General features: G+C 37.1%; 1 protein-coding gene across 7 annotated transcripts in view; it reads left to right on the forward strand.

The window, feature by feature from the left end:
* PPFIA2 (PTPRF interacting protein alpha 2) overlaps window positions 1-21,409 on the forward strand; it is a 617,960-nt gene that overhangs the window by 274,528 nt on the left and 322,023 nt on the right. For 5 of the 7 annotated variants that reach the window (XM_074941964.1, XM_074941966.1, XM_074941963.1 and 2 more), the window contains one exon: window positions 8,589-8,651. The exons of the other annotated variants lie outside the window; for them this stretch is intronic. In XM_074941964.1, the coding sequence (XP_074798065.1) occupies window positions 8,589-8,651 (63 nt within the window). The remainder of the gene's footprint in view (window positions 1-8,588; window positions 8,652-21,409) is intronic. 7 annotated transcript variants of the gene reach the window in all.

Genomic DNA, 21,409 nt, shown 5'->3' on the forward strand with positions numbered 1-21,409 from the left:
AAGTAGCTTGGGCCTGGGTCCCCCAGGCTCAGGTCTGGACAGCCTGCCAATGCTATCCCACAATCTCCTGGACTGGTGTTCCTTGTCGTTCCAAGACTAACCAATCGACTCCCAGTGAATGGAAGCAACCCCCCCATCCCCCTAGTTCAGTACAACTTCTTGATGTTTAACCCTTCCATTTTATTCATTGAGCTGCAAACAGAGTGAGCCTACTCATGAATTTGCAATGGCCACCAACAAGAAGTCCCCAGCCAAGTGCACTGCTATCTGGGTCACAGGATCACAAGCAGATTTTGGTAAATCTCTGGTGCAAGGCAAGCAAAACATTCAAATTCAGTAAAAATGCCAGGAGTGACCATGTGTACTAGGAAATAGCAAAGGAGCTGGCTGCGTTGGGGATTCACCAGTCTGGTGACCAGTGCAGGGAGAAGATTTAATAGGCTCAAAAGCAACTGTTGTAAAGCCAGGGATGAGAACTGCACCTCTGAGAACTTTGGCATCATCCTGCCTCTTTTATGAAGAGTTTCACTGGGTGTTGGGTACTGTGTCGAGCACTGAGCCACCAATGGTTCATGACAGCCTGGTCAGCCATGATGTCAACCTGCTGACCCCTGAATCTAATATCAGACTGGAGAGGATCCAACAGGCACCAGATCAAGCTAGTGAAGTAACTCAGGTGCTCACACCAGTCCTTGAGGAGGCTTTGCTGCCGGAGCATGTCCTGGGTCCATACTCTGAGGAGCTGTAGATGACTCCCTTGAGGAGCAGTAGAAGAGGCAGAAGGAACCCCAGAACTTGGTGTTTGGCTCCATGTTTGTTTGTTGTTAATATATGAATTGGAGGGATTTCTGGTTTATAAACCAATACAATTTTTATTATAAGCCGCGGGTAGCAGCATGTATCTCCTAATGGTGGAATGCATGCCAGCACCTTGGCATCACCCCTTCACCTGCACCAAACCATGTGAAATTCAAAATGGATATTGGGAAGCACAAACAAAAGTTAAACATTTACATTTAATTTTTTACTTGCTACTTGCTCATTCTTACGTAGATGTGCTGGGGCGTTAAAAGTAAGAATCTTATATTGCTTTTCCTTTAGTACACTGCTCCATACAAATTGGCCATGCCACAGCATAATGAGCTACCTGTAAACGGTAAACAATACAGGGAAGGAAGAATGAAATGTAATCCATGGGTGACTAAATCAATGTCCAAAATGTGGCTGGGGGGTGTATGCAGTTCAGAAATATTCCAGGTGACGGGGAGTGGCTGTGTAGTTCTTTGGGAGTCTGTATTATCATGTGTGTTTGCATAGAGTCCATAGATAGATATAGTCAGACCAGGCAGTATCGGAAACTGTAGGGATGCAGTAATCTGTGTGGACGCCAACACAGTGCCCTGTTGATTCTACAATGAATTTTGATCCAGTCCCAGGTGCTGATAGCTGTGAAATTTTTCCCATAGTAGAAACTCCAGATAGGCAGGCACATTTTGGGGAAGCGTGTGTTTTTCAGGCCCACCTCTGTAGGCCACCAGCCCACTCCACTCAGATGTTGCTCAGTTACCAAGTACATTTTAACTCACCATTGTTTGTGCTCTCTTTTCACTCTGATTAATTCAGTTGTGTCCACAGAGCTTCTGTGATCTGAAGCTTTCCTCTTACAGTATATTGAAGCACAGTTTTAGAAAGTATTTTTTGGCCTTGAGATTTCACAAAGCACATTTCTCTGGAGAGGCATTAAACCTTTGTTGAAGTACTGAGACAATAGTCTCTCTCTCGCTAATGGCCACTAGAGTACAGGCTCCTGCTTTACCCACTCCATGTCCTGATCCCTCCATGGTACCATGTACTGCAGACCAGGAACAATTTGCACAGTTCCACAGCTGGGTGGACCATGCATCCAGGACCTACAAATAGCTGGACAGGGCAAAGGTACCCCTTTGGCCTCCACCTCTGTGCAGCAGCATCAAGTGCGTGCTACATATGGAAAAAGGGGAAAGGAGAACAGGGGGTCCAGGGACAGGCAAAAGGAGGTGATTTATTTGTTGGTACTGGTTTCACTGCTGATACTACTCAATGTGTGTGTTTTGCACTTTCTTTTATTACTGGTTTTATTGACAGTTTATTACTCGTGGTTTGATGTTCTAATGGCCTCTGGGTTGCCCAGCAATGCTTTAATATTGTGTTTTGTAATATAGCCTTGTTCCCAAATTAACGGCTTTTATTTTATTTGAACTTTTCTTAAGAAAGTTTTTATTTGTTTATTAAGGAAGTAATAAACTGCATCACATCATATTATGTGTATTTTGAATAATGAAGATAAACATACAGCGAGGAAGTTTTTCTCCAAACATAATTTCGCAGTATATCTGTTTACATCAATCCATAATGAAAATCCACAGTTCTTGCCACACAGTGCACCGCCCCTTACCCCCACTTCATAAGCAGTCATGTCATCTATAACTAAAATCCCCCCATTCATTGTGTACAGTGACTACCTCATTTTGTGTTAACATTTCTGTACAAAAACATTCATAAACATACTATTCTCCCTCTTCCTTGAGCTATGCAAGTCCCTAATGTGAGAGCACAGAGCATCCCTGATTTGTGTTGCCTGGGGGCATCTTGTAGCAGCTGTGACAGGTGCACTTTCTGGCTGAGTGTACCTGTTCAGCAATCCATTACTGTCATTCAGGGCCAAAAGGCTCACCTTTGGGGTCTCAAAGATTGTGAAGAGCACAGTAAGCCACAATAATGTGGACAGCATTTATGACACTGAAATCCAAATGTGTCTGTATCAGCACCCGTGGGATTTCAATCTGCCAAACGCATATTCAACCACCATTCTACACCTACTGAGAGTTTAATTAAAATGTCCTCTGCCAGGGCCTCTGAGATCAGGTTATAGTTTCATAAGCCAAGGCCAAAGGAGGTGTATGTGTGTGGGGGGGTCTCCTAGAATAATAGTGGGGACAATAATTCCATTTATGACAATGTCATTTGGTGAGAATAGTGTCTTGACCTGACCATGAAGGTAGACCCCTGATCAGCAGAAAATCCTGGCATCTTGAATTTTTTCAGCACAGCCCACATTGGGATCCATAAATCAGCTTCTGTAATCCAGGGACTGCTTTACAGTGGAGTAGTATCTTTTGCAGTTTATGCACTCATGCTTCTTGAGGAGGGCAAACAAGGGCACGTGAGACCCATCAGTGGTCCCAATGCAGTTTAGAAACACCAATCTCTCAAAACAAGCAGTTACTTCAGGGATATTGTTTATGGCCACCTACTTTTGGGTAAATCACTTTCCTGATTTCACCTCCACCACCACTTTACTCTCAGCTAACTTTCCAACACTAAACTGGTTAACAATGGACATGTAGCAGTCTTGGGTAGCCATGATGCTGGAGGGTTGAGGCAAACTGCTGGAGCCACTGCTGTTCATCCCAGGTCCTCATGATGATGGATCCCACCAGTCTATGCTTGTAGCCTTGCTCCAAAGGCTCAGGTCTATGAAAGGTGCATCAGTGGCTACACCAAGAGTCGTGAGCAGCATCAGCCAGTTCAAGTCTGCCATGTCTGTTTTATCCTCCTCCTCCTCCTCCTCTGTAAGGTGCCTTTGGGAGGTCAGAAAAACTGCCAAAATGTCCACCAATGTCTCATGGATGCTCTACCTGTTTCCTGAAACAAGAGTGAAAGCCCAAGCAAGGCAAGTTCTTCAAACGGTGATTCCTCCTTGTCGCTGGCTCCGGCTGCCGAGAGCATGCAGACCCAAAAGATGGTTTGGCAGGGTGTGTTGGCAGGCTGTGACAACTTCCTGCAATGTGGGGTTGGCAAGCAAGTTTTCCCACATTGCACCACAAACAAAGGGCTAGATTGGCTACAGCTGGAGAGGGCACTAGGAAGCCTGGCTTGACTCGAGTCTGCATAAGGCACTGCAGATGCCTGAGCACTGGTGTGAGACCTCGGTTCAGAAATTCTGAACTTAGGACATTCAAGCCAGGCCTTGCAAACACTGAGCTAGTGGGCTAGAGTTCCAGTGACCCTGGGTTTACATTGCAGTATAGACACACCCTAAGAGGCAGTCAGCCAAACATCAACGTGTGTGTTGGGACTGCAAAGCAAGGACTTGTTTCCATACCTGTGCATGTATCTATTTGCCTTTTCTTTTATCCCAGATTTCTCCTGTTGAAGACTGATTCCTTCATGAGTTTGAATCAGTTTCAGTTAGTGATGTGACTATGCTGGTTGCATCATTTCTTCAATGTAGGAGGTGCCATGTTCCAAAAATGGGTATAATGGAAATATCACTTCCTTTTGTGCAAGTCCTGGGATAGGGTTAAAATGGGAATATTGTGGTAAATAGAGGCCATGCCACTGCACTTCAGATTTTGAATGAGCAGAAGCAGTGGAAATTACTTTCTAAACCAGGCCACCTGTAACACAGAGTTCTTGAAATTGTATGCTGTGGCTGTTGTGGGAGGGGGAAAAAACACAATTGGCCTTCACTGAAGTGTTTACAAAGTATCTGCCATCTGGAACAGTTCCAGAAGGTAGTCAGTTGATCTGTCTCTTTTGGGACGTGGAGTGTTTCTTGCTCTGAAGAGTTTTCTGTTAGTTTATCAGATATGAACTGGATTAGCAGTCTCTGGGATCTGTGATCCATGACAAATGTGGGTGAAACAGCAAACACAAGGCCTTCTGTTTGGGTTTTGACCAAATCCACTTACTGATTGGCAGTCTTTGGGGAGCTCTGGGGTATGAACTATGATTTAGTACCTATAGCCCTCTTGGTTACCAAAACCCTTATCAGGAAACATCAGGTCTTCTATTTGGTGGAGATTTTCATCATTTCATCAAGATTCTGCCATCATTTTAACAACTGATTGGTAGGCTCTGAGTTCCTGAGTCCTCAGATTCTACACTGGTTTCATTGATCTACTAACCTATTAAGTGTCTATATTGATTCTTTTAGAACTGTCAGCAGACTTTGATGCCACTGACCGTGAAAACTGTCTTTTTTGTGGATAGAGATTGGTGGAGTTGAATTTGAATGAGTCCATACCTTCCTTTAGAAGAGGACCTTGAATTAGTTACTGTATGACTCCTTATATAGTAAGTAGGACTAGAGGCTTCTATTCTGTCACCACTCCTTCAACAGAGAGATGGTAAAATGAGTTGGATTGTAGAGCCACTCATATGTGATGATATTGCTCTCTGTTTCATCTGATCTAAATAATGTGGTTGCTCAACTTTCCTAGTATCAAACAGGTGTAGGGGCTGGGACAAAAACACAGATAAAAGTCTAGAGGGAAAAAACACAGGAAATTGTGGAAGTGATAGCTACCAACTCAGGGAACAATCCTGCTGATTGTTTCTATAGTTTGCAACCTAGGGGACCTGTTGGCTCTTCAGCTGCTTCTGGTAGTCCAGATTGCAGCATTAGCCAGGAACATTTATTTACACCAGCACTTATATAGCAGGTTTGAAAGCACTCTTATCTGATATGCTAAGCACAGTCATCCATGCAATTTGTTACCTCGGACCAGTTGTATGCACTGCACTCTACTATACCTGGGGCAACACCGAGAAGAACCCTTAGAAATTTCAGAAAGTGCAGAATATGGCCATCTATTTAATTGTAGGGTTTTTCACAAATGGAAATTCTTTCACTTGTGCTGTAAAGTCTGCCCTGCCCTACAATTAATATCTAGTTTCAAGTCAAGTTGTGGTTTTGATACATAAACTGCTTTATAATTTGGAGCCTGGATTAATTTAGTGTGGATGTGGTTCACAGTTCATGTTTGCAATCTGACAGTCCCAGTATTTTTATGCGTTGGGGCTTCATCTCTGAAATCACTTCTCCAAATTGAACCTGTTGTCCTTTTTTTGTCATTTTGCAGTGCCTGTTCATTTATTGCTTTTTCTGAGGAGGTGAATCAAAGTGTAATAGATTTCAATTGTAATAGGAAGTGTTGTAAATATTAGTCATAATAGGTACCACTAAGTACTTGCTATAATATTAAATATGTGGTAAAAAGGTTTTATCAGCATGAGTTTGGTAGGGCTGTATTACTTATTAAATCTAAAATGATAGCCAGCAAAATCTTTACGCCAGATCAATATATATTTTATAGATCCCACTTATTTTACAAAAAAAATTGGAAATATTTTTAAGTTTTAAAATATGTATTGGATTTTGTTTTTCATTTCTCTCCTAAAACTTGGCAATGACCATGAGACCAGCTGCTCAGGAAATTACCAGGGATAGAAGCAAGTGCCTTATAGCATTGAAAAATCAGTGGTCACTTATTTACAATTATGTAAAGTTTTCCATGCTATCCCTAAAGCGTCCGAAGATATTAAATCTTAAACCTGCCACAGGTTAGAACTGACTATACATATCCCACGCAATGTTCTTTGGGGTATAAAATCCACATTTTGGAAGGGGAAAAATAGGAAAAAAACTCAAAGGCTCTTTAAAACAAATGTGTCTGAAGCTCATCAGAGGTAAGAACTATCAGAATTCTGCATCCCAGAGATGACAGCTTAGTGGGCCAAAGGGCAGATGCAGCAGTCAAAAGTGTATGGTAAACCCAGCTTTTCACAAGATATCACCATCACGTCTATAGAGTGCATATATATAACTATGAATAAATGCATACATACAAATATATATACAATCTCTCAGGTTCACAGGATTTTCAATAATTGTATTTTGCTTTATTTTAGATATTTATGTGTAAATACTGAAGCTCATTTTTTAAATAGGAATTGGACTAATTTTTTAAGCAAGCTCTGAAAGTGGTGATATTATATAAAGCATTCATTCATTGTTTAAATTGTATGTTTCCTTGTTTTGAGATACTGCTATTTAAAGCCTATATCATGCTGATATCATATAGACTGTTTTTCTTTTAAAATTCCAGAATAGTGGTTTTGTCAAAGAACCATGTACACATTACCTGTGAATTGATTGTGAACTTGTTATGCACAGAAACATTCTTGTTGAATGTAGCTAATCTATATCTAGAGACATTCTGTAAATTTCTAAACAAAAACCAACCAAACTAAAAGAAATTTGACCAAAGCACTGTAAACATTTCTTGGAATAATCTATCAATTTAGAAAGAAACAATAAACAACAAGAATCTGAAGAATGGAAATCTCATAGAAGTAAACAATAGTCCTTTCAGTGTGTATGAACAGATTCTGTTTGTTTGGAGATCCAAGTTTTAAATGTTGTTTCCGCCAGTAGCATAATCCTTTTAAGAAATAAAAAAACTAAAAATCTTTTAAGTCTTTTTATATTATTACAAAGCACATTTGAAGTGCATTGATAATATTTTGATAATAGGTGAAAATGCATAAAAGCATAACCTGTGCATATGCCTGGTTACTACTTGACTAAATTATTGAAAAGCATGAATTCAATTCCTCATTCCATAAATAATAAAGTAGTTATAAAACTAATGTTGACAGATAGTGCAGGTGTATCTTTCCTACTTTCTTGTTATGCTATAGATAAATACTGTAGCAAGAAAATATAGACGTTTGTTGATATGAACACCAGCTTTACAGAGTGAGAGGTAAACGTTGGCTTAATTAAGTTAGGTCAGTATTTATTTCAAGAGACAAAGAATTTTGACCATAATAAACATGAAATCAGTATACTGTGTGTATTGTTACATATAGGATCAACATTTGAATCAAACATTTGGAAATCTTTACTTTATGGTGATACTTTCTCGATGTATAATTTTTTTCTTTTAAATTAAAATTCAGTACTGATGAAACCAAAAATTTAAAAACACAAGCTATTTATTTCCTCTGATGTATTTATTAAGGTCTGAAGGAATGTCAGCCAGTCAGATTGCCATTCAGAGTTTCTCCGAAGAAAAATATTTTATGCATCAACTACCGCTGAAAGAGAAACATACAGTTATGAAAAATAGTCACAAAATGACCACTATTTCTAAAGATATTCTTCATATATAGACTATGCATGAGATTTCAATGAGTTTTAACTATATAAGAAGTTAAAGACTCCATTATTAAGATCATTCAAGGCAATAAAAAGGAGTGAGATAGAATGCTAAATTTCTTAATGGAAAAAAATTAATTAATTTTTACCGTCAATTTGTCAGAAAAAATCTCTAAAGTCAGAGAATGTGTTTTAATTTTGGGGAGGATATCCTGTATTCAGATATAACAAAGAGGTTGAATTCTTTCTTTAAGTGGAAAACTCAACTTATCCTTAACCATAGAGCTGTGACTGGCACCTCCATAATTAACTGTTTGACACTGCTTCAGACTTTTGCATTCATTTCTCTGGAGGTAAATAATAGAAACTTGCTGACTCATCACAAGACTGCTTTTAGCCAGCCATGATTTTCACACTGTATGTAACAATACTTTCGATTTTTTTGCAAGTTTGGGTTGAACCCGATGAACATTGCATTAGGTCATCTTGTATGAATGAAAATTTTAAATATTCATCTGTTTAGCATGCTATAATTTGAATATACTGTACACTTCAAAAATTCTATTCAATTGAGTGGACTCTCTGTTGCCCCCTTTTTCAGATGACGGTTGCTGCTGGTACGAGCATTGAGAATAACATTCAAAGGACCATATCCTGCCCTAATGTATGTTCCACATATCTTGGATTTGTGTGTAATTTCAATGCAAAACCTCATTACATGAATTTGATATTTTGCCTTCCACAAGAATCTCATGTATCTCAGGGTCACCACATATTATACTACAAGTGGAGGTTTCAGCCTATCGAAATGATGAATTACTGTCATTTTTTCCTGTATGATTTGACAGCTCAGCTAAATAAAGACTAGGATGATATATTCACAGCTCCTTCCAAGTTTACCTTGCTTCTCTCCCATCTGAATATTCCTGTCAGATGAAATCAGTAAAATAGCAATTAGCAAAATGAGAAAAGTAAGATGAGGGCACATTTATTGTACTTTACATTGTACTGTATTGGACTTCAAAAATATCTCATACTAAATTTGGAAGGAAACTTTATTTTCTCTGTATTGTGTGACTTAAAATGAAGGTGAGGGAGGAGTCACTAGTGATGGAAGGATAGAATAAGAAACCTATGTTTTTGTTAAAAAGAAACTATTGATTCACTTGTAGTATAACAGCTAATTTATCTTTTGCAAAAAGCCTGTTCTACAAGTGGGAACTCAGTGGCCCAAAGCCTGTCCTCTGATATGCAGAACATTAGTGGGAATTCAGCACATACTCTAAGGGCAGACTTTGGCGCTGGGTCCTACATTATGTCTTGAATACCTTGTATATTGAGCATTACTTTCTCTTGATAAAGATCACATTTTTTGTGGGGGAGGAGGCTATTGATCCTGAAATTCAAGACTTATTATTGCATAAAATGTAATCCAGGTAAGTATGATCGAGTTAGACCATACTGATAATTAAGTGTCAAATGATTATTATTATTACTGTTTTTGATATTGTCAAGATGAAACAGCACGGGGATACTGAACCATTCCCATCTCTCAAAAAACAAACACACACAAACCCAAAACCTAGTTTACTGCAGAAACTTTCCTTTTTTCAAGGAGCATAGAAGTTTCCAATTTTCTGTAATGGATGAAACTGATTGGTATCCTGCTTCTAGCTATTTGGATGGATCACCAGTATGTATTTCTGGGCATCTATTTCAATGGGCCAGCGAAAACACTGCTTGATTAAGAACTGCTCTCTTGAATTCTAGTTACAGTTTTATCTGATGAGGCTAAAGACCATTTCAGGGTATGAAATATCCATGTAGAGGTTAGTCAGGAGGAATGGGAGAAGATGCCATGGATATACAATGCAACATTGATTTCCAAATGGAGGATCCTCTCCCCATAACCAACCTGACTTTAACTCCTTCAAGACAAGATCAGTCTGCTGATTTGAAGAGGTAATCACTTTCCCATCATTCAGATGTCATCTATAGATAAATCTTGAATTAGAGGACTTGAACCACAGGCTTGGCAGTGTACAATAATGTTTCAAACTCATACACAAAAAGACTAGTACTATCACTTTAAAGAAGCATCGGAAGGGTAACTTAAACATTAAAAATAATTGATAAAGAGGTCTTTAAAACTTAGGAGGACTTAAAGTATACTTCCTCCAGAAAGAAGTCAAAGATACAGGCCATCCTACAGCAACCTTCTACTCTTTGGGTGAAATCCTGCACCAATGAAAGCAATGGGAGTTCTTTTATTGTATTCAATGGGTTTATAATCCTCAAGAAAGGATGAGAGGCCTCAATGATAAGCCAAAATCACAAATTCACCCCACTCCTCATTTTCTGTCTTCTCTAACAGCAAATTTTTCTCCTCCAAAAAGAAACAAAAAGGAAGTTTATGAATCCTCAGAAGACACTGAGGTTCAAACATAAGAATTGTATATACCCAAATATTTAAGGAATTGGAATATTCTCATAACTCAGTGAATAAGAAGAATTTTAGTGACTATTTCCCAAAGGTGAAATAGAGGACAAAGTATTTCTTATTACAATAACACTAATAAATCTTACAATAGGGTTGGGAGACTCTGGGCTTTAATAATCGCTTCTGAAGTCTCTTCACAAGTTAGAAAGAATTCCCAAGTCTAGTTTTCAAGAAAGAGAGCTAGTGCCCATTGTGGATTCCACCTTTACTGTAAACCTATAAAAAAGTCTTTCATATTGAAAGTTAATGTTTAGAACACAGATCCCATGGATAGAAAATAATCACACATGGAGTCTCACAAGGTATAAAACTTCCAGCTTAAGTTCTTAATGTGATGATTCACTCATGCCTTACTTCTGGACAGAAAGTGGCTTTAAGATCTAATTTTAGATTCTGACTATAGAAAGAAGTACAGTAAATCCAAAATTCCTGTAGACTTAATTGCTCTGGCTGCTGACTTTCACTTTTTCACTGCTGATGCAGCTACATATGCTCTTTATGGTCCTATTTAGAATGTCACTTTAATGAGTAGGTGGAAATGCCCTGTGGTTCAAATTCTGGTCAGGTGATTTTGCCTGTAACTTAAATTAAATGGCTCTTCTCTTCAAGGTACCATAAGCTTTTAAAAGATAATCTGGATGCTACCATAAAAGGGATTAATGCAAAGACAGTTGTTCTCTTTGACAGATACCTCAAAATAGGGAAGAAATACCTAATGAAGGAACCCCATATAGGTTCTGTGGTATGACAAGATATACAAATCAAGTCTATTCTAGCATTTCTCCTGCTTGATAGAACCAAGGCAGAGTAACTTCCACATAAGTTGAGAGAAAATTGCTTTTATTTCTAATGGTCTTTTCCCATTAAAACTACCTTTAGGGATCTGACACTCTTCCTGTATCACAGAATAGGAATAAATCAGCGAAGACAAAATTATTATATTTACACCTCTACTCCTATAGAACGTGACCCGATATAACACGAATTTGGATATAACGCGGTAAAGTAGCGCTCCGGGGGGGTGGGTCTGCGTGCTCCGGTGGATCCAAGCAAGTTCGATATAACGCGGTTTTACCTATAACGTGGTAAGATTTTTTGGCTCCCGAGGTCAGCGTTATATCAGGGTAGAGGTGTATTATCTCAAATAGTTACTACTTAGAATGTTGGAAGATTGCTTCTATCTAGACTTAGCAAAATAATATCTCATATCTCAAAAATTGGTAAACATATAATAAATCTTTTAGCGCTTGATCCTGCAAATATATATATATTTGAGCAACGTCAAATATATATATACTTATATATTTGAGCAACGTCAATATATATAGACTTATATATTTGAGTAACGTCAATATATACATACTTATATATTTGAGCAACGTCATGCACATACATTTGAGCAACTTCATTCACATGAACAGTCATACTGAACTCTATGGGACTTCTCACATGAGGAAAGTTACTGGGGACAAAGGACCAGATACACAGTCATGTCAAGAAATATATTCTATATTTCATAGTTTACTGGAAATCAGGATGGGGTTTTGACCAGTTATTGACTTCAGATAGCTAAAAATTCCTAGAATACAAAATAATCTCACTTCTGTTGACAATTAAGATGCATATCTGCTTATACTATACCTACTGTCTAGCTGAAAGCCATCAATACTTCACTATGTTTTGTTGTAGGAAATTGACATTGTCATGATTCACATTACCTTTTGGTCTAGCCTAGCTCCATGATGTATTATAAAAGTGATTCTCCCAGGGTCCACAGAATTATAAAAGTAAAGTTTCCATCTAATTTCTTGTAAAGATAAACTAATAAAAGCTATTTCTTTCTGTATCTGTTCAAGAAGTGAATCTAGTAGTCTCCACTTCATCAAATATAGGTGTTTTAGTGAATTTAGAACTCCCTAACTCCCTCCCTGTAGCTCTGCGATTAGGCACTTAATTTAACACAAAAAGATATCCCTTGTTTCCTAGTCAATAAAGGATAAACTGATCTTTATAATCTGATCTTTCCAAAACTAACGTAAAACTTCATCAGATGATGTTCTTCACCTAAATTATGCTATCATGCCTATGGACAAAATTGCACACTCGTCCTCTGATATGTATCAGGGCTCAATAGCCTTAGCATCTGGAATTTCTTGGTCCATAAGAGAGAATAAACATCATGCTAACCAATTACTGCCATGATGCCTGGTCACCAAGAACTTGATAACACTGATATCATCCAAAACTGTGCACATCCACCTAATAATGGCTTTGAGAAATGCCTTATCAACATCTGTCCACTATGAAGAGCAGCCATTTACTACAATTGTTTTTGTCCCAGGAAAGAGTCAGTTTTTAATTTGCCTTTTATCTTTAGTTTTTTCTTTAATATTAATATGTATAACAGACCTCATTTTAAATTTTATTTTTAGAAATCCTAATTAATTATCATTTATTAGTTGGTTTGTCTTTATCTAGTATTCTGTTAATTTTTCAAAAACCATCCAGCAGGGTAACGAGGCATGACATTCTCTCTATGTGTTAGTCTACCTTTAATTACACATTTGGTCAGTTTCCTCAGACTGAGCTGAGGTTCACTGGTCTGAAATTCTTCTGATCACTTCATGTTCCTTTTCTGGAGATTTGCACTGTGTGAATAATTTTCCATTCAGGAACAGGTTTTGTTTTTGTTTTTTTTCCTCCTTGTTAGTATCTCTGCTATTTCACAGTTCCTTGAGAACTCATGGATGAATTTCATCCAGTTCTGATGATTTACTGCACTAAAGATTTTCAGAATTCTTCATAAATTCTTCCAGGGAAGCTTCAGATTTTAGAACTTATATTTAACAAAAAGTCCTGGCATTTCCAAAACAAGCCCACAGATGCACAGGTACAAAATAATATTAACCAACACTTAAACGTCCCTCAAGTTTACAAGATCTAGAACAAGGAGGAGGTTTTAACGCTGGCACAAATCTCCCCAAAGAAAGATTAGACCTTTTGTTTTGGAAGGACCTCTTTTGTGATAAGTAGTACTCCTTGGGTCAAGGCAATGTACCAATAATGGCGATTACAAAAGCAGATCCAGCCCCAATTTTGAGTACTTTTTGCGGCTCAATCCAAGCCAAAAACTTTGCACATCTCTGTCCCATACACAGAAGGTTACCTAACAGTTGGTACTTACTTTCTATCAATACCAACCTGAGGTGAATATAAGCTAGAGAAGTGGAAAGTCTGCAATGCATGCTGTCAACACATAAACCATCCCGTCTCCTGATAATTACGAAATGTGTAACACTTCAGTGTTGTTCAAATACAGTGTTTAAAGCTTGTTTATGAGCTGTACACCACTGCCTTTCATATGATGATACGTTGTTTTTCTCCTTAGGTTCGAAGAAATTTTCAGTGCCAACAATTTTTATACAGGTGTATATACAAAAAAGAAAAAATATCCAAGCCACACATTTTGTATTGTATTTAACTCCAAACCCAAAACCAGCATACACTGTGAAATATTTAGAACTCCAAATTAAGTATTAATGATTGGTTTAAGATTGCTGACCCTAAGTTTAATTATCTGGTACCTTTTCATATAGTGACAGGACTACATTAATCTGAAATTCTCTCTAGTTTCTTCTAAATGCTGTGGGAAGCACAGGTTTACACGTTTGGTCCCAGGAGAATTGAAAACGGTGTATGAGTGCTTTAATATTTTTATTTGCTCTATCGTGATCCATCTTCCTCAATAGGATGCCCTCCAAAACTTGAAATTTCAAGTAGTTAAGAATACATTAGTTCAGCATTTTAATTACTTTAAATTAATTAAATATATTTCTCCAGGGCTTATATTCTTGGTAAGATAGAGCCATAGTATACTTTAGTTTACTCTTCTGACCCCTAACCTGATATTTAAAAATATTAAAGAGCGATTAAAATATGTGGATAGGATAGGTTGAGTATTATCAAACTACACAAAAACACTTTTACAGACTAAACTGAATACAGTAGACAGTGCACGTGATGTATTAAGTTTTACTAATGTAAACATGTAAATAGAGCTCTTTTTGACCTTCAACACTCCCTATTATATTGCTATTAGTAACAAATGTAAGAGGATATTTTAAATATAAAAGGTAATAGTACATTGACCTAAATGACAGCAACACATGCAAAACTTAACATAAAACTGAAAACCATAAAGGAACGTTGCCATCTGTTCTCACTTCAAGTGCTCAGAAATGATGTTTAATATCATGGTGAAGTTACCAACATTACATGCACAAAAGGTAAAATCTAGATTGTATGCAATGGTCTTTGAAGTATGCATCTTCACCGTCTTCCATTACAGTCCCCAATTTACCTTTTGTCTCGCACAGAGTTACTGTCCTCTTTTTCATTATTGTAAATAATTACATCAGAGAAGTTGAATTAATAAACTGATATTATAAATAATAAAATGCTATTTATAACTTGTACACTCCCCCTCAATCAGTGTTGAACATCTACCCAAGTAGGATAAGTGTTGTTATGCTGCCTTTCATATGAAAGGTAAAACCAAGGCCTCGTTCATTTATTTTTGCAAGAATAGTGTGCTAGCCTGTCTGTTTGGCTAAAGCCCAACTGAGTAATTACATTTTGCCTACCTAAAATTCCTTTCTAGTTTCATTTGCATACAGCGTTCTTTCCACCCTGAATTACTGGGAAGAGTTGCTGTACACAGTTCAAAAGTTGTTGTTTTCTGACCCACAGGAGGATGAACTTCTGTGATGGATAAAGTGATCTCTGTGTGCATATATATATATATATATATATATATATATATATATATATACACACTGTGTATAGTTGCCAAGAGTTTTGGCATGCTTGGATAAACGTACACATTTTAAATTAATTCTGGTAAATATACAATGCATTGAGACTGAACACTCTATTCTACTTTGCAAACTATCATCTATATATAGTTGTTCAGATGCTAGGATAGCAGTGTGATCTAGTAGTCAGAACGGGCTGAGAGTCAGTGATCTAGGTCCTATTTCAGACTCTGTCATTAATCTGCTGTGTGACCCTGAGCCTTTGCAAATTGGGATATTAACACTCATTTTTATAGCTCTTTGATATTCTCAAATAAAGATTGCTATATAGATACAAAGTATTAATTTTTGGTGTCTTCCTGTAAAAAAATAACTTCTTTTTTAAATCACAAAAGTCATAAACTATTATATAAATTTCAGATTTGTTTATGGTGAAATGGGTGACAAGTATTCCAAACAATATTAATAATTGCCATATTTCTTTGCTTAGTGGGAATTTTGATAACTCATTCCAGTTCATTGTTATTTTTTTCAAATACAAACCCCTTCTTATTTTCTTCAAGATATATATTATAAGAACAGCAGGTTGAAATGAAATTATGAAAACTATCAAGAATAATGGATAACAGATTATCCACATTTGTTTTACCTAGAGGGATTTCCTCAGCAATATATTTTAAACCTCACATTTTATAACAACAGAGCTGGAAATACAGGTTCACATACCAGCATAGTAGGTCAGTTCTTCATCCTTCTCAGGAAGATACATTTAGTAGTAAGCAGTGACGTCCATCTTATTCCTTTGGACATACAGTCCATATAACAATTCTGTAATAAAGTAGCAAATTGCTCATATGTTCTTGAGCAAAACTTCCCTTGTGTCCTTTAAAACACTTAGCTGCCACTTTCTGGCCAATAGGTAATCTTAATTGTACTGTATGGTGTTTGTGAAACTCTTTGGGATCCTTTAGGAAGATTATAATATGAGAGAGAGAAAAAAAATTGGTTTGGCAAAATTTTCTGGCACCTCCAGATATGGTGGTACTTGGTTTTCCTTGACTAAGATTGATAATTTAATACCCATGTTTCCTTGATTTCTTTTTCTAGGCCAAATCCTGCAACTCCCACTGACTTTTGTGAGGTTGCTCATGTGAATAAAGTGAGCAGGACTTGAGCCAAAATGTATCTACATTTATTTTTGAACTATTTTGAAGTGCTTGGAGTTCTGACTTTTGTTAGGAAATAGATGAGGGTGTATGTGATAGAGTGATAGCGAACTATGCCGTAAACAAATAAAATAACATCTGATGGGCTCATTCTAACTGGCATTAAGAAAGCTGTCTGAAGGTAAAGGAACTGGAAAAAAATAATATACTAAAAGCTGCTTTGTTATTCATGGCAGTTTGGCCTGTCACTACTCTCTTTAGTGGGCTTTTCAACTGCATTTCAGCAAAATATTTTGTCTTGGTTCAGAGGACAAAGTACTTCTATATTTTTCTCTGGGTAGGGATATGTAATTGTATGAAGGTCATTGCTCACAACTTGTTTAAAACCTCTGCAAGGTCAGCACAGTACATATTGTTAACAAATGTACACAATTCTTTTTATCCCAGCATAGTTGGGTTCAGCTCATTTGGCACAGATTTCAGTTTCATGACTTCAAAATATCACAGTTGCATTGATAGGAAAGTCACATTCATGGTGTAAAAATAAGTGTGAATATATAAACAACATTAACCAGAAAACGATAAAAAGGATGCAGAGAATGTGACGGAGATTCTGTTACTTATAATTTTGTAGAAAATTTTGAAGTTAGACTACTTGTGAGGCGTTCTGTAATGAGCTATCTAACATTCCTCTGAATATTGGGGAATTCATGTTTTTTGCCATTTTAGCTACAAAAAGTAGTTGTTTCTATTTCTCTGCAACAAAATAAATGCTGTTTTAAAATGTATTTCCAGACAGTATTGAATAATTTGATCTATACTGAGAGTAGGATTGCAGGTTATCTGGGGAAAGTGAGAAGAAAGAATTTGATATGAGGCAGCGGGCAGCCATTTTGTGCCAAGAATGGAAGATGTTTCCTAACCTATAGCCCTGGGTCTTTGTTTTGGGAATATGTGTATATTTTGCTGCAAAAATAATATATTATTAGCCTTGAAAAGTTTTGTCAGATAGGTGAACAGGTTAAAGGCTTTCTCCCAGTGTTCAGATTATGATTGCAGCTGAAGGCTTAATTGTCTGGCACAGATGAGTCTTGAGTGTGATTGGTCTGGTTTCTCAAGCATTTCTGGGATATATGATTTATACCTTAGGCCTTTTTTGGTCTGTTTGTAAAGGGCATATTTAAATAAGTAAACTCTTCTTCAGTTTCTTTCACAGAACTACAATAAATCTATAAGTATTATTATGCCATGTTCTGTTTAACAAACTAAAAGGGAATTTTTTTTTATTAAAACTCCAATTATGTCCTCTTGCTAAGGAGAACATGTCCATTATTGGACCCAGTGTTGCTATTTGCTGAGAGCCCTCAGCTCCCATTTAGGCCATGATCCAGCATAGCACTTACGTCTGTCCATAAGATTGGGAGGTACAGGGAGGTTTTGTTCTGCAGTTCAGGCCGCATATCAAATAATTGAAGGCAAATGTTACTATGTAACACAAATGGAAAAAAAGATTTAGTCTTTTGTGTAGCCCATAGGTCACTTCATGACATTCTTGAGATTAATTTTCATAAGTAATTTGTGATTTAACGTTTCCCTTTACAGTTTATTCATGTATTTTGTAATTTATTTGGGAATTTTAGTTCCCAAACATATGTTGTTTCATTAAGAGTAGTCTGTTTGTAAAATGCATGTGAATTTTTAACAGACAATAAAATAAATATATTTTGGGGGTCAATCTTCAGTTTTGGCCTAACTCTGCTCCATGCAGGACCTGCGACTGGTGTGGCAAAGATGGCTATACATCTCCTTTATTCCTCACCTCCCGGTCCTGGGGCCAGGTGAAGGCTAGTTTAGCCCTGATTCAATTTAGGGCAGCCTCAGAGTTTCTGGAAGTTATGTGCATCTGCAATGGCTCTAAAGGGTACAAAAGTCCTTTGGCAACACCATTCCCCCCAACATGATCTCTGTACTGGGTGTTGTGAGGCAGGTGACATAGGGACAGTTACACTAGCTCTATGCAACTAGTGGATTTAGCTAAGCTAGAGGCTAAGCGGACCACTTAAGTCTGTTTAGAGTTTGGTTTCCACTGTCAGAGCAGCACAAAGCAGAATTAACAAGCGACAGACTCTGGTCTTATTTTTGAAATTATTTATTTATTGAAAAAATATCATTATAATAGCCAATTTGTCCTAGTGAAACTTTTTTTATCCTAATAAAAATTAATCAGTAATACACACAAAGTATGTGTGTGAGAGATTGTGTATGTATAGGATATATTTCTCTCACACACACTCACACACAAAATGTAAATCTGCAAGAAGATTTCAAATGGGAATACATTCCCAAGGCAGAGAACCATTTTTGTCATCTGTACAGTAAACCAAAAATAAGAGTGCTATCTTTCCTTTAGTAAATTGCCAAGTCCAATATATAAAAAAAAATCATTTTGTGTGGTGATGAATCATGTGATAGTATCTGGGGAATCTTTGAACTAGCAATGGCATCTCATCAAGGCTCTCGGAAAGTAATAGTTCTTTTAACTAGAATGACCTAAATAATACCATTTTTTGAGATCAGGTATTGAAGACCAACAGAGAAGAGTATAAACTATAGAAAATCCTTATAAATATGATTGAACTACAAAAGATTGCTCTGTTGTTCTGGAAGCTATCTTTTTATATGTAGTAGTTTTAGTGGAAAGTAGATATCAGGATGCATCTGTGAGTTTTGTTGTACAGTTAGTTATATCGATGTGTGAGTATTTGTGGAAGAGAAACATGAAGAAAAGTCTTGAGAATCCTTGAACTCCCAATACCTACAGAATATAAAGAGCACACAATGAGCAAATGGAATGACATTGGACCCCTCTGTATGTTTGTTTTCTTTTAAAATCTAAATCAATAGTTTCAAAATGTAGAAGAACAGAAAATTACTAATTTGTCTACACACAAAAACTAGTTCACTGCAGACTATTTAGTTTGATAGGTTTGATTTTTTTTAACAAAACCTATTATTTTTTGAAAATAAAGATTTTCCTTTAAAAGATTGCTCCAACACAAACTGACGTCTGGCATATAAGTGGACTTGTTGATCACATTGTAATGAAAATGTGTTTAACTACTGACAAGGGCCATTATTGAATTTATGATAGACATAATATTTTATGCAGAAGAACACTTGTAAGCACGGTTCATTTCCCAACTTTCTAGCAAACCCACACTGTCTTCTTTGGGTTGTATACAGATATTTGTAATCAGATAATATAAAATTCATCTAATTCTCTGTTCTGATAAATTGCAGAATTGAAATCAATTTGAACAGTAACTCACGATTTGGTATCCTGCATCTACCAGTTGTATTACTAAACAGTTCAAAAGGAATGAAAGTTCAGAGTGAGAATCATATCTGGTATAGTTACGTGCCTTTTAATTTGGGGTTTATTGTGCACAGCCAACAGTCATTGTATAGTAGGGTTAGTTCTGTTATTACTACAAATTATTCGTAGGCAACTTCTAAAAGGTACCAACTCAAAAAGCAGTGTGCTAACAAAGAATCATAATCTTGACTTGTAAGAATATTTTTAGCCATTTAGATGAAGATAAGGATAGTCAAGCTATTACCATGTTTCATTCTGCATATGAAACATTAATTGTACTAATGAGTAAATAGAATAGTCTGAACTAAAAATAACTTAAAGGTATACGACACAACCTCTATTTGGACCGAAAGGAAGAAAAGCTTACTTTGTTCTTAAAAAACAACATCAACCATGGTCCTCTATGGGTCCAACCTTTAACTGAACTCTTTGGGCCTTTTGCCTGAGTAAAGATTCCAAAATTTGCATATGTGTTAATTTTTCTGTGGTCTGTACTTGATACTCAGAAAGAGAAAGGACCAAATTCTGCCCCAACTTACCCTCTATGAAACCCAATTGAAATCCAATACAAAAGCCACTCAAACATTTGGCACTCTGTCTACATGCACAAATGGCCCTCTGTAGATTATATCCTGACAGACATCACAAATCTCAGTGGACTACTTACATTTCATGTGAAAGCAAATGCATCTTTTGTGTCATATGTGCTTTATTATAGACACGTTCTCAGCGGCATTCTCTCATTTAGGTATTGTAGTTTGCTGCCATAAATCTTGTTTCAGGAGTGTTAGTGTTATCTACATTTTACCATCTCAGCCTTATACCATCTTTGTGTGTCATTGGTGATGTCCAGTAGTTTAAACTAAATGCATACTTCATTAGACCCTTTTAAAAACATGTTTGGGGCCACAAGTTTAGGGCTAGATTTTGACATTTATTTTCATGTTGATCAAGCTCCCTCTGCTGGACACCCACCAGGCTGATGAGTTTGAGTCCTGCAGGCTCAACCCATGTATGCTCTTAAGCTTTCCTTGGTTTGAAGTAGGCTGCAACATTGTTTCTTTTCTTGGCCTCTCTAGCACACTTCCTGGACACAGGATCTCTATTTGTTACTGCTTTACGCAAATAGTACCAGTGCTGAGGCCCTCAGTCTTTCCAGTATCTTAAGCACACCCTCTCCCAGAGCTCTGAACTTGCTTTGTAAAACTTTCCAAACACAGTTTCTCTTTACTTTAGACAATACAAAAGGTATACAGATCCAGACAAAAGTAATAAATTTCCTGCACTCTTTTTCCTGTCTCCATTTCCTCACCACTCTGGAACATTCTCTCGGCTTAGGTCAGAGTCTTCTGGGATGTCCAGGATACTTCTCCTGCAGCTCGTTGCTTCTTTTCTGAATTATAAAGTTTTTCCTTCTCTACCCGGTCAAATGCCTTTGACTTTGGCTGGCATTTTTCCTGCATTGCCCAGACCAGTCTGGTAATGCTCACAGCAAAGCCCACAAACCTGGTCCTACATTAACTCCAAGGGGATGTGAAGTTTAGAATGGAGTCCCAGAGCAGGGGG

Source organism: Natator depressus, chromosome 1, assembly GCF_965152275.1.
Source record: "Natator depressus isolate rNatDep1 chromosome 1, rNatDep2.hap1, whole genome shotgun sequence".
In the NCBI taxonomy this organism is placed as follows: domain Eukaryota; kingdom Metazoa; phylum Chordata; order Testudines; family Cheloniidae; genus Natator; species Natator depressus.